The following is a 16,333-nucleotide window of genomic DNA, read 5'->3' as shown; positions in this document are numbered from 1 at the left end:
TACAGCAGATGACTATGAAGAGATATATATATATATATTATATGTGTGTATGTGCGGCAGATCGATATATACGATACTGTGCAAAGGTTTTAGTTAGTTGGGGAGAAATGCTGCAAAGTCTGAATGGGTCCAAAAAAGTGTTAATAGTCGTTTGTATTTTGTTAATTGATAAAAAACAAAGTGAATGAACAGAAGAGAAATCTAAATCAAATGAATATTAGGTGTGACCGCCCTTTGCCTTTAGTAAAGCATCAATTCTTCTAGGTACTTGCACACAGTCATGGATTCTGTAGGATTATAGTCCGGTGTATGATTCATATGTAGGTGAGACAGTCATTAGAGGGGTTGTCCACTACCGGACAACTGACGATCTATCCACCAGATAGGTCATCAGTATATGATCTGTGGGGGTCCAACACCCGCACCGATCAGCTTCTCTGGCTGCCTGCGGGCACCGGGTGTCATTGCCAAGTATGCAATGTAAGGAGCAGGAAGCAGTTGGCTCCGTACATTGCATAGCGGCCGAATTGCAGCTCTGCTCCTATTCACTGAATACTGCAGCTCGGAGCCAACTTGTGCGGGGTCCGGTTGTCTGACCCACACCGATCGTATACTGATGACCTATCCGGTGGATAAGTAATCAGTTGTCCGGTAGTGAAAAACCCCATTAACTGTAACAGAGGCAGCTGTGTAGGAGGCTTAAACCTGTGTGAGGAACAGCCAAACTCTGCTATAAAGGTGGCAAGACTGGGCACGGCAACAAGACACAAGGTAGTTCCACTGTATCAGCAAAGATTTCACAGCAGAAGATGTGCTGTTCAAGACGCACCAAGAAACGGGCAGCGGTGAGGACCATAGACGCAGTGGTCGGCCAGGAAAACTTAGTGCAGCAGATCAAAGACGCTTCATGTTACTTCCCTTCAAAAGCAGGAGATGTCCAGCAGTGCCATCAACTCAGAACAGGCAGAAACCAGTGGGACCAAGGTTCACCCAACTACTGTCCGGAGAAGTCTGGCCACAAGTGCTCTTCAAGAGTTACGGCCAAAAAGCCAAACCTTCCACGTGGAAACAAGGCCAAGAGACTCAAATGCACGAAAATATAGTAACTGGGGTGCAGAAGAATGGCAGCAGGCGCTCTGGACTGGGGAGTAAAATGTGAAGTATTTGGTGTAACAGGAGGCAGTTTGTTCTCTGAAGGGCAGGAGAGCGGTACAATAATGAGGGTCTGCAGGCAGCAGTGAAGATGGTGGAGGGTCCTGGAGAGCGGTACAATAATGAGGGTCTGCAGGCAGCAGTGAAGATGGTGGAGGGTCCTGGACAGCGGTACAATAATGAGGGTCTGCAGGCAGCAGTGAAGATGGTGGAGGGTCCTGGAGAGCGGTACAATAATGAGGGTCTGCAGGCAGCAGTGAAGATGGTGGAGGGTCCTGGACAGCGGTACAATAATGAGGGTCTGCAGGCAGCAGTGAAGATGGTGGAGGGTCCTGGACAGCGGTACAATAATGAGGGTCTGCAGGCAGCCGTGAAGATGGTGGAGGGTCCTGGAGAGCGGTACAATAATGAGGGTCTGCAGGCAGCAGTGAAGCATGGTGGAGGGTCCTGGAGAGCGGTACAATAATGAGGGTCTGCAGGCAGCAGTGAAGATGATGGAGGGTCCTGGAGAGCGGTACAATAATGAGAGTCTGCAGGCAGCAGTGAAGATGGTGGAGGGTCCTGGAGAGCGGTACAATAATGAGGGTCTGCAGACAGCAGTGAAGCATGGTGGAGGGTCCTGGAGAGCGGTACAATAATGAGGGTCTGCAGGCAGCAGTAAAGATGGTGGAGGGTCCTGGAGAGTGGTACAATAATGAGGGTCTGCAGGCAGCAGTGAAGCATGGTGGAGGGTCCTGGAGAGCGGTACAATAATGAGGGTCTGCAGGCAGCAGTGAAGCATGGTGGAGGGTCCTGGAGAGCGGTACAATAATGAGGGTCTGCAGGCAGCAGTGAAGCATGGTGGAGGGTCCTGGAGAGCGGTACAATAATGAGGGTCTGCAGGCAGCAGTGAAGATGGTGGAGGGTCCTGGACAGCGGTACAATAATGAGGGTCTGCAGGCAGCCGTGAAGATGGTGGAGGGTCCTGGAGAGCGGTACAATAATGAGGGTCTGCAGGCAGCAGTGAAGCATGGTGGAGGGTCCTGGAGAGCGGTACAATAATGAGGGTCTGCAGGCAGCAGTGAAGATGATGGAGGGTCCTGGAGAGCGGTACAATAATGAGGGTCTGCAGGCAGCAGTGAAGCATGGTGGATGGTCCTGGAGAGCGGTACAATAATGAGGGTCTGCAGGCAGCCGTGAAGATGGTGGAGGGTCCTGGAGAGCGGTACAATAATGAGGGTCTGCAGGCAGCAGTGAAGCATGGTGGAGGGTCCTGGAGAGCGGTACAATAATGAGGGTCTGCAGGCAGCAGTGAAGATGATGGAGGGTCCTGGAGAGTGGTACAATAATGAGGGTCTGCAGGCAGCAGTGAAGCATGGTGGAGGGTCCTGGAGAGCGGTACAATAATGAGGGTCTGCAGGCAGCAGTGAAGCATGGTGGAGGGTCCTGGAGAGCGGTACAATAATGAGGGTCTGCAGGCAGCAGTGAAGCATGGTGGAGGGTCCTGGAGAGCGGTACAATAATGAGGGTCTGCAGGCAGCAGTGAAGATGATGGAGGGTCCTGGAGAGCGGTACAATAATGAGGGTCTGCAGGCAGCAGTGAAGATGGTGGATGGTCCTGGAGAGCGGTACAATAATGAGGGTCTGCAGGCAGCAGTGAAGATGGTGGAGGGTCCTGGACAGCGGTACAATAATGAGGGTCTGCAGGCAGCCGTGAAGATGGTGGAGGGTCCTGGAGAGCGGTACAATAATGAGGGTCTGCAGGCAGCAGTGAAGCATGGTGGAGGGTCCTGGAGAGCGGTACAATAATGAGGGTCTGCAGGCAGCAGTGAAGATGATGGAGGGTCCTGGAGAGCGGTACAATAATGAGGGTCTGCAGGCAGCAGTGAAGCATGGTGGATGGTCCTGGAGAGCGGTACAATAATGAGGGTCTGCAGGCAGCCGTGAAGATGGTGGAGGGTCCTGGAGAGCGGTACAATAATGAGGGTCTGCAGGCAGCAGTGAAGCATGGTGGAGGGTCCTGGAGAGCGGTACAATAATGAGGGTCTGCAGGCAGCAGTGAAGATGATGGAGGGTCCTGGAGAGCGGTACAATAATGAGGGTCTGCAGGCAGCAGTGAAGATGGTGGAGGGTCCTGGAGAGCGGTACAATAATGAGGGTCTGCAGGCAGCAGTGAAGCATGGGGGAGGTCCCGTGGAGGGTCTCGTAAGTTTGAGGGCTGCAGTTCAGCACATGGAGTTGGGCATTTGGTCGGGATTATTGTTGTCCTCAATGCTGAGAAATCCAGGCAGATAATTATCCATCATGTAATAACATCAGGGAGGCGTCTGATTGGCTCAAAATTTATTCGCTAACTGCTGTATGTACACTAATATATATATATACACCCCAGATAGCATGCGGCTGCTCCGTGCTGTAGTTTGAGTATGAGACTGGTCTTGTCATTTTCAGGTCCCTCTTGTCTATTATCCGGAAGAAGCCCTCGGCCGGCGCGGTGAGGCAGGAGAGCACGTCGCAGCCAGACGGCGGTAAGAGCGGCAGTAACATCAGCCGGCAGGGAGCGAGATGTGCCCCGTATCACCAGTGCATCCTCCACATCCCAGCAATGTTGGGTGTTGTCGTTTTCAGTATTCAGCCCTCCCCCCTCCCAGCTGTCTGGCAGCAGTTAAGGGGTTAATTTCCGTTAACACGACGTGTAATACCTGTTTTCTCCCAAATCCTCCGCTTCTAAATTTCTTAAACAATACCCGACATCTTGTGTAAAGTGGGGAATTAAGTGCCCCCCTGCCGGCAACGTACGCGGATCTGACGGGCTCTGCCAGCGATGGCGGCTTTTATGTCATTCACTTCTGACAATCGAAAAGCATTCAATCCAAAACTGAATTTCCCATTGTAATAATCCGATAATGAAGGGCGGACCATGGGGGGGCTTTACTTATTCCAGCCAGAGAATGCCGCGAGCGGGGGTTATGTATACGCTCTACTGAATGATGGGGGACTGCGCGCTACATATTATATATCACTGGGGGGGACTGTGCGCTACATATTATATATCACTGGGGGGGACTGTGCGCTACATATTATATATCACTGGGGGGGACTGTGCGCTACATATTATATATCACTGGGGGGGGACTGTGCGCTACATATTATATATCACTGGGGGGGGACTGTGCGCTACATATTATATATCACTGGGGGGGACTGTGCGCTACATATTATATATCACTGGGGAGGACTGTGCGCTACATATTATATATCACTGGGGGGGACTGTGCGCTACATATTATATATCACTGGGGGGGACTGCGCGCTACATATTATATATCACTGGGGGGGACTGTGCGCTACATATTATATATCACTGGGGGGGACTGTGCGCTACATATTATATATCACTGGGGGGACTGTGCGCTACATATTATATATCACTGGGGGGGACTGTGCGCTACATATTATATATCACTGGGGGGGGACTGTGCGCTACATATTATATATCACTGGGGGGGGACTGTGCGCTACATATTATATATCACTGGGGGGGGACTGTGCGCTACATATTATATATCACTGGGGGGGACTGTGCGCTACATATTATATATCACTGGGGGGGACTGTGCGCTACATATCATATATCACTGGGGGGGGACTGTGCGCTACATATTATATATCACTGGGGGGGGACTGTGCGCTACATATCATATATCACTGGGGGGGGACTGTGCGCTACATATTATATATCACTGGGGGGGACTGGCGCTACATATTATATATCACTGGGGGGGGACTGTGCGCTACATATTTATCACTGGGGGGACTGTGCGCTACATATTATATATCACTGGGGGGGACTGTGCGCTACATATTATATATCACTGGGGGGGGACTGCGCGCTACATATTATATATCACTGGGGGGGGACTGCGCGCTACATATTATATATTACTGGGGGGGGACTGTGCGCTACATATTATATATCACTGGGGGGGGACTGCGCGCTACATATTATATATCACTGGGGGGGACTGTGCGCTACATATTATATATCACTGGGGGGGGGACTGTGCGCTACATATTATATATCACTGGGGGGGGACTGTGCGCTACATATTATATATCACTGGGGGGACTGTGGCTCTACATATATATATCACTGGGGGGGGACTGTGCGCTACATATTATATATCACTGGGGAGGACTGTGTGCTACATATTATATATCACGGGGGGGGACTGTGCGCTACATATTATATATCACTGGGGGGGGGGACTGTGCGCTACATATATCACTGGGGGGGGACTGTGCGCTACATATTATATATCACTGGGGGGGGGGGGACTGTGCGCTACATATTATATATCACTGGGGGGGGACTGTGCGCTACATATTATATATCACTGGGGGGGGACTGTGCGCTACATATTATATATCACTGGGGGGGACTGTGCGCTACATATTATATATCACTGGGGGGGACTGTGCGCTACATATTATATATCACTGGGGGGTGACTGTGCGCTACATATTATATATCACTGGGGGGGGACTGTGCGCTACATATTATATATCACTGGGGGGGGACTGTGCGCTACATATATCACTGGGGGGGACTGTGCGCTACATATTATATATCACTGGGGGGGGACTGCGCTACATATTATATATCACTGGGGGGGGACTGTGCGCTACATATTATATATCACTGGGGGGACTGTGCGCTACATATTATATATCACTGGGGAGGACTGTGCGCTACATATTATATATCACTGGGGGGGGACTGTGCGCTACATATTATATATCACTGGGGAGGACTGTGCGCTACATATTATATATCACTGGGGAGGACTGTGCGCTACATATTATATATCACTGGGGGGGGGACTGTGCGCTACATATTATATATCACTGGGGGGGACTGTGCGCTACATATTATATATCACTGGGGAGGACTGTGCGCTACATATTATATATCACTGGGGAGGACTGTGCGCTACATATTATATATCACTGGGGGGGACTGTGCGCTACATATTATATATCACTGGGGGGGACTGTGCGCTACATATTATATATCACTGGGGAGGACTGTGCGCTACATATTATATATCACTGGGGGGGACGGTGCGCTACATATTATATATCACTGGGGGGACTGTGCGCTACATATTATATATCACTGGGGGGGGACTGTGCGCTACATATTATATATCACTGGGGGGGACTGTGCGCTACATATTATATATCACTGGGGGGGGACTGTGCGCTACATATTAATATACACATGGGGGGGACTGCGCTACATATTATATATCACTGGGGGGGGACTGTGCGCTACATATCATATATCACTGGGGGTGGACTGTGCGCTACATATTTTATATCACTGGGGGGGGACTGTGCGCTACATATTATATATCACTGGGGGGGGACTGTGCGCCTACATATTATATATCACGGGGGGGACTGTGCGCTACATATTATATATCACTGGGGGGGGACTGTGCGCTACATATATCACTGGGGGGGACTGTGCGCTACATATATATATCACTGGGGGGGACTGCGCGCTACATATTATATATTACTGGGGGGGGACTGTGCGCTACATATTATATATCCTGGGGGGGGACTGCGCGCTACATATTATATATCACTGGGGGGGGACTGTGCGCTACATATATCACTGGGGGGGACTGTGCGCTACATATTATATATCACTGGGGGGGGACTGCGCGCTACATATTATATATCACTGGGGGGGCACATGCAGCGCTTACATATTATATATCACCAGGGGGGGACTTCGCTACATATTATATATCACTGGGGGGGACTGTGCGCTACATTTATCACTGGGGGGGGGGGACTGTGCGCTACATATTATATATCACTGGGGGGGGACTGTGCGCTACATATTTATCACTAGGGGGGGACTGCGCTACATATTATATATCACTGGGGGGGGACTGCGCTACATATTATATATCACTGGGGGGGACTGCGCGCTGCATATTATATATCACTGGGGGGGGACTGCGCGCTACATATTATATATCACTGGGGGGGGACTGCGCGCTACATATTATATATCACTAGGGGGGGACTGCGCTACATATTATATATCACTAGGGGGGTACTGCGCTACATATTATATATCACTGGGGGGGACTGTGCGCTACCTGGGGGGGGGGTGCCTGTTGGAGATTTGGATGACCCTTCTTTTCATTTCTCAGGTCCCCTGGGTTTTTAGCTGATTCTGGGGGTCCTGCTCTTGAGACCCCACTGTGGGTGATTACCGGTTGTCACTAACCTTCATTATCCGTATGTTTGATTCATGATCACAGTGATTGAGGGGGACCCCCGACTTGTGTGACGTCTTCTAATAATTTTCTACAGACCAGAAATGCCCTATACATTGCAGTATTGTGTAGAGGTAAATCCCACTGTGTCAGTCCTTACTGCAGTTTTGACATTCTATTTGTGGATTGTGTCTATAAATGATGAGATGAATCCATGATATAATAACCTGATATATGGGGGGTCCTGGGAAGGGGATCAAGCGCTTCACGATGCCTCATCCTTTGTCACCCTGGGGTCTGTGACATTTGGGGGACACTGATCTCCAGCTGTTCCTTCTCTGCAGCAGGGAAAGTGGGGGACCTGAAGAGGCAGGCCGTGGACGAGATGATGGACCGGATCAAGAGAGGCGTCCACCTGCGGCCGGTGCGAGTGAAGACTCAGGTGAGACGTCAGTCAGTAGAAGAACAATGCCTGTGACTACAACTCCCAACATGCCCTGGTAGTCACCGGCTACTGACCGTACACTACAATAGTGCGTTCCCCCTCCCCCACATCCCCAAGACTCAGAACTACATGACGTCTGCCATGCATAATGAGAGCGATTACATTAATATGATGTCCAGCTCCGCCCGACTGGTGACGTCTTTTATACACAAGTCACCTCCAGAGCTGCAGTCACTGTTGTTAAATGACGTCTTATACACAAGTCACCTCCAGAGCTGCAGTCACTGTTGTTAAATAACGTCTTACACACAAGTCACCTCCAGAGCTGCAGTCATTGTTGTTAAATGACGTCTTATACACAAGTCGCCTCTAGAGCTGCAGTCATTGTTGTTAAATGATGTCTTATACACAAGTCGCCTCGAGAGCTGCAGTGATTCTGCCACCTGTCTCTGGGAGTCCTTTGGCGCTGTCATAGCGGAGCTCCTGTCGTCTGCTTGCTGTGTTACTTCTGATTCAAGCAGGGAAGAAGTAGAATTGTGACTGCAGCTCTGGATGTGATTAGAGTAAAGAACAGAATCTATGAATTGTCACTTTGCTTGGTATAACCTGTCACTAAACTTGTGTCTGAGCAGGTTACTCATCCAGCGCAGAGACCCCCGGCCGCCTCGCCAGCGCCCCCTGCTGCAAGTGTGGAAGAAGCCAAAGTAAGAGCCGCTGTAGTGTCTGCGCTGCGCCGGCCGCTCACATCCTCCTGTAGCTCCGCCCTTATACTGGTGTCATTAGCTCCTCCTCCTGACAATCGCTGCGTAGTTCCGCGTGCTGTGAGTGTCGTCCATGTTGTCATTAGTGACATCACGGAGCTGTGACCCCGATACTGACCGTCACACCCCAAATATGAGTTTCCCCCCACCTCTATGTTCAGAGGGGGCCCAGGAGGGTTGGGGCTTTCAGCCGTAGAGTGGCGCCATTGTCTGCGCACAATAGACCCCAGCATTCTTTATATGTCACGGTGTCGGCCATGTTGTCGCCCTCTCCTGGTCGGATGTATATGGAGCTGCTCTTCACATACGTTACAGGGAGCCCCTCCCCCACATAGATCACCATCACTCGCAGTTAATGGGAAATGGCGCCAAGTGAGCGGCCGCAGCGACAGTCCCCGGCTAATAGATCTCCATCCACTGGTTGATGTTTTATATTTTTAATGTCTGAGCGTTACCGGTCGGGGGAGGGGTGGAGGGTGATGGGAATGTCTCCATATAAGGCCGGATTCACACCAGCGTGTGCGTTTTGCGCGTGTTGCCGTTGCGTGTGTCATCAGTGTTCGCTGCGTGATTTTCACGTCATCCTTGTGACACGCGGATTTGATGTTTAGAAAAAGAAATGAAGGACGTGGTGTTATTTTTTCCTTAATTTCTTTATCTTCTGTTGCGCAATTCGCACGCGACACGGGGAACTGCTTCTGTTTGCTGCGCGTGATTTTCACGCATCCATTGACTTCAATGTGTGCGTGATGCGCGAAAAATGGCCAAGTGTAGGACATGTCGTGAGTTTTACGCTGCGTGAAAATGACGGACTGTGTGAGCGGCCCCCTAGACTAACACAGGTCCGTGGGAATAAGCCCTAAATGTGAGGAGATATTCCCGGATATTCGCTGATCGCCCCTCCCCCGTTCTATCCTGGTTTATGATCGTTTCATTATAATGTGATATTCCCGGTGCCGCCCTCGCTGGCCGCGCGCTGATAATCCTGCACGTATCCCCCTACAGGTGACGAAATGTAACAGCGCCGTCCAGGAGCTGCGGGGGATTCTGGTGAGTAGCCCTGCCCCCGCCCGTCTCCCGCTGCCCCCCCCCCGTCTCCCGCTGCCCCCCGTCTCCCGCTGCCCCCCGTCTCCCGCTGCCCCCCGTCTCTCTCGCCCCCCCCGTCTCTCGCTGCCCCCTCGTCTCCCGCTGCCCCCCCCCGTCTCCTTGTAGGGTATGTTCACACGGCCTATTTTCAGACGTAATTCGGACGTTTTACGCCTCGAATTGCACCCGAAAATACGGCTCCAATACGTCTGCAAACATCTGTCCGTTTCTTTCAATGGGTCTTACGATGTTCTGTTCCCTCGAGGTGTCATTTTATGCATCGCTGTCAAAATACGGCGCGTAAAATGACGCCCTCGTCAAAGTGCAGGACACTTATATACATTATATGCGGGACACTTATATACATTATATGCGGGACACTTATATACATTATATGCGGGACACTTATATACATTATATGCTGGACACTTATATACATTATATGCGGGACACTTATATACATTATATGCGGGACACTTATATACATTATATGCAGGACACTTATATACATTACATGCGGGACACTTATATACATTATATGCGGGACACTTATATACATTATATGCGGGACGCTTCTATACATTATATGCGGGACACTTATATACATTATATGCGGGACACTTCTATACATTATATGCGGGACACTTCTATACATTATATGCGGGACACTTATATACATTATATGCGGGACACTTATATACATTATATGCGGGACACTTATATACATTATATGCGGGACTCTTATATACATTATATGCGGGACTCTTATATACATTATATGCGGGACACTTATATACATTATATGCGGGACACTTATATACATTATATGCAGGACACTTATATACATTATATGCAGGACACATATACATTATATGCAGGACACTTATATACATTATATGCGGGACACTTATATACATTATATGCGGGACACTTATATACATTATATGCGGGACACTTATATACATTATATGCGGGACACTTATATACATTATATGCAGGACACTTATATACATTACATGCGGGACACTTATATACATTATATGCAGGACACTTCTATACATTATATGCAGGACACTTATATACATTATATGCAGGACACTTATATACATTATATGCGGGACACTTATATACATTATATGCGGGACACTTATATACATTATATGCGGGACACTTATATACATTATATGCGGGACACTTATATACATTATATGCGGGACACTTATATACATTATATGCAGGACACTTATATACATTATATGCAGGACACTTATATACATTATATGCGGGACACTTATATACATTATATGCGGGACACTTATATACATTATATGCGGGACACTTCTATACATTATATGCGGGACACTTCTATACATTATATGCGGGACACTTCTATACATTATATGCGGGACACTTCTATACATTATATGCGGGACACTTCTATACATTATATGCGGGACACTTCTATACATTATATGCAGGGAACTTATATACATTATATGCAGGACACTTATATACATTATATGCGGGACACTTATATACATTATATGCGGGACACTTATATACATTATATGCGGGACACTTATATACATTATATGCGGGACACTTCTATACATTATATGCGGGACACTTCTATACATTATATGCGGGACACTTCTATACATTATATGCGGGACACTTCTATACATTATATGCGGGACACTTCTATACATTACATGCGGGACACTTATATACATTATATGCGGGACACTTATATACATTATATGCGGGACACTTCTATACATTATATGCGGGACACTTCTATACATTATATGCAGGGAACTTATATACATTATATGCAGGACACTTATATACATTATATGCGGGACACTTATATACATTATATGCGGGACACTTATATACATTATATGCGGGACACTTCTATACATTATATGCGGGACACTTCTATACATTATATGCGGGACACTTCTATACATTCTATGCGGGACACTTCTATACATTATATGCGGGACACTTATATACATTATATGCGGGACACTTCTATACATTATATGCAGGGAACTTATATACATTATATGCAGGACACTTATATACATTATATGCGGGACACTTATATACATTATATGCGGGACACTTATATACATTATATGCGGGACACTTCTATACATTATATGCGGGACACTTCTATACATTATATGCGGGACACTTCTATACATTATATGCGGGACACTTCTATACATTATATGCGGGACACTTCTATACATTATATGCGGGACACTTCTATACATTATATGCGGGACACTTCTATACATTATATGCGGGACACTTCTATACATTATATGCGGGACACTTATATACATTATATGCGGGACACTTCTATACATTATATGCGGGACACTTCTATACATTATATGCGGGACACTTATATACATTATATGCGGGACACTTGTATACATTATATGCGGGACACTTCTATACATTATATGCGGGACACTTATATACATTATATGCGGGACACTTATATACATTATATGCGGGACACTTCTATACATTATATGCGGGACACTTATATACATTATATGCGGGACACTTATATACATTATATGCGGGACACTTATATACATTATATGCGGGACACTTATATACATTATATGCGGGACACTTATATACATTATATGCGGGACACTTCTATACATTATATGCGGGACACTTATATACATTATATGCCGGACACTTCTATACATTATATGCCGGACACTTCTATACATTATATGCCGGACACTTCTATACATTATATGCCGGACACTTATATACATTATATGCCGGACACTTCTATACATTATATGCGGGACACTTATATACATTATATGCGGGACACTTATATACATTATATGCGGGACACTTCTATACATTATATGCGGGACACTTCTATACATTATATGCGGGACACTTCTATACATTATATGCGGGACACTTATATACATTATATGCGGGACACTTATATACATTATATGCGGGACACTTATATACATTATATGCGGGACACTTATATACATGATATGCGGGACACTTATATACATTATATGCGGGACACTTCTATACATTATATGCGGGACGCTTATATACGGGACACTTCTATACATTATATGCGGGACACTTATATACATTATATGCGGGACACTTCTATACATTATATGCAGGACACTTATATACATTATATGCGGGACACTTGTATACATTATATGCGGGACACTTCTATCCATTATATGCGGGACACTTCTATACATTATATGCGGGACACTTCTATACATTATATGCGGGACACTTCTATACATTATATGCGGGACACTTCTATACATTATATGCGGGACACTTCTATACATTATATGCAGGGAACTTATATACATTATATGCGGGACACTTATATACATTATATGCGGGACACTTATATACATTATATGCGGGACACTTATATACATTATATGCGGGACACTTATATACATTATATGCGGGACACTTCTATACATTATATGCGGGACACTTCTATACATTATATGCGGGACACTTCTATACATTATATGCGGGACACTTCTATACATTATATGCGGGACACTTCTATACATTACATGCGGGACACTTATATACATTATATGCGGGACACTTATATACATTATATGCGGGACACTTCTATACATTATATGCGGGACACTTCTATACATTATATGCAGGACACTTATATACATTATATGCGGGACACTTATATACATTATATGCGGGACACTTATATACATTATATGCGGGACACTTCTATACATTATATGCGGGACACTTCTATACATTATATGCGGGACACTTCTATACATTCTATGCGGGACACTTCTATACATTATATGCGGGACACTTATATACATTATATGCGGGACACTTCTATACATTATATGCAGGGAACTTATATACATTATATGCAGGACACTTATATACATTATATGCGGGACACTTATATACATTATATGCGGGACACTTATATACATTATATGCGGGACACTTATATACATTATATGCGGGACACTTATATACATTATATGCGGGACACTTCTATACATTATATGCGGGACACTTCTATACATTATATGCGGGACACTTCTATACATTATATGCGGGACACTTCTATACATTATATGCGGGACACTTCTATACATTATATGCGGGACACTTCTATACATTATATGCGGGACACTTATATACATTATATGCGGGACACTTCTATACATTATATGCGGGACACTTCTATACATTATATGCGGGACACTTATATACATTATATGCGGGACACTTATATACATTATATGCGGGACACTTGTATACATTATATGCGGGACACTTCTATACATTATATGCGGGACACTTCTATACATTATATGCGGGACACTTATATACATTATATGCGGGACACTTATATACATTATATGCGGGACACTTCTATACATTATATGCGGGACACTTATATACATTATATGCGGGACACTTATATACATTATATGCGGGACACTTATATACATTATATGCGGGACACTTATATACATTATATGCGGGACACTTATATACATTATATGCGGGACACTTCTATACATTATATGCGGGACACTTATATACATTATATGCCGGACACTTCTATACATTATATGCCGGACACTTCTATACATTATATGCGGGACACTTATATACATTATATGCGGGACACTTATATACATTATATGCCGGACACTTATATACATTATATGCCGGACACTTCTATACATTATATGCCGGACACTTATATACATTATATGCCGGACACTTCTATACATTATATGCGGGACACTTATATACATTATATGCGGGACACTTATATACATTATATGCGGGACACTTCTATACATTATATGCGGGACACTTCTATACATTATATGCGGGACACTTATATACATTATATGTGGGACACTTATATACATTATATGCGGGACACTTCTATACATTATATGCGGGACACTTATATACATTATATGCGGGACACTTCTATACATTATATGCGGGACACTTCTATACATTATATGCGGGACACTTATATGCATTATATGCGGGACACTTATATGCATTATATGCGGGACACTTATATGCATTATATGCGGGACACTTATATACATTATATGCGGGACACTTATATACATTATATGCGGGACACTTATATACATGATATGCGGGACACTTATATACATTATATGCGGGACACTTCTATACATTATATGCGGGACGCTTATATACGGGACACTTCTATACATTATATGCGGGACACTTATATACATTATATGCGGGACACTTCTATACATTATATGCAGGACACTTATATACATTATATGCGGGACACTTGTATACATTATATGCGGGACACTTGTATACATTATATGCGGGACACTTGTATACATTATATGCGGGACACTTATATACATTATATGCAGGACACTTATATACATTATATGCAGGACACTTATATACATTATATGCAGGACACTTCTATACATTATATGCGGGACACTTCTATACATTATATGCGGGACACTTCTATACATTATATGCGGGACACTTATATACATTATATGCGGGACACTTATATACATTATATGCGGGACACTTCTATACATTATATGCGGGACACTTCTATACATTATATGCGGGACACTTATATACATTATATGCGGGACACTTATATACATTATATGCGGGACACTTATATACATTATATGCGGGACACTTATATACATTATATGCGGGACACTTATATACGTTATATGCGGGACACTTATATACATTATATGCGGGACACTTATATACGTTATATGCGGGACACTTATATACATTATATGCGGGACACTTATATACATTATATGCGGGACACTTATATACATTATATGCGGGACACTTATATACATTATATGCGGGACACTTCTATACATTATATGCGGGACACTTATATACATTATATGCGGGACACTTCTATACATTATATGCGGGACACTTCTATACATTATATGCGGGACACTTATATACATTACATGCGGGACACTTCTTTGGATGTTTTTGGAGCCGTCTTTCATTGACTCCATTGAAAAACCGCTCCAATTCCGTCCGTAAAATACGACGCCAAAAAACGCGAGTACTTGCAAAAACGTCTGAAGTTCAGGAGCTGTTTTGGCCTTAACACGGCTCCGTAATGTCAGACGTGATTTGCTGCTGCGTGTGAACAGAGCTTTACTGTCTCATTTTATTTAGGATTCTGTGGGCTCCGCCCCCGGCAGGAGGAGACTCGGGGTTTTGGCCGCAGCCTCCACTGAAAGTGAACTGGAAAGAATTTTACGGCGCCGTAAAGTGACGACTGAGCAAGAGGCATCCGGTGAGTGAGGCAGAGAGAGATGTGTAGGGATTAGAGTGTAAGCTCTGCCGTTGCAGCTCGGGGGGGGGGGGGAACTTATCGCATTTTTACATTTGTTTTCTAGTGTAAAAATTACACAAACCGCACGAAAGTTGCAAAAATTGACATTTTCAATTCTCTCGCCACTTATATAAAAAAAAAACTG

General features: G+C 45.2%; 1 protein-coding gene across 1 annotated transcript in view; it reads left to right on the top strand.

Annotated features, from left to right (window-relative positions):
* Nucleotides 1–16,157, top strand: part of SHTN1 (shootin 1) — a 44,728-nt gene extending 28,571 nt beyond the window's left edge. The window contains exons 9-13 of the mRNA XM_075847760.1: nt 3,583–3,659; nt 7,778–7,875; nt 8,511–8,582; nt 9,645–9,689; nt 16,029–16,157. Of these exons, the coding sequence (XP_075703875.1) occupies nt 3,583–3,659; nt 7,778–7,875; nt 8,511–8,582; nt 9,645–9,689; nt 16,029–16,157 (421 nt within the window). The remainder of the gene's footprint in view (nt 1–3,582; nt 3,660–7,777; nt 7,876–8,510; nt 8,583–9,644; nt 9,690–16,028) is intronic.
* The last annotated feature ends 176 nt before the right edge of the window (nt 16,158–16,333 follow it).

This window comes from Rhinoderma darwinii, assembly GCF_050947455.1.
Source record: "Rhinoderma darwinii isolate aRhiDar2 chromosome 11 unlocalized genomic scaffold, aRhiDar2.hap1 SUPER_11_unloc_2, whole genome shotgun sequence".
Lineage (NCBI taxonomy): Eukaryota > Metazoa > Chordata > Amphibia > Anura > Rhinodermatidae > Rhinoderma > Rhinoderma darwinii.
This window is presented reverse-complemented; position numbering and strand designations above follow the sequence as displayed.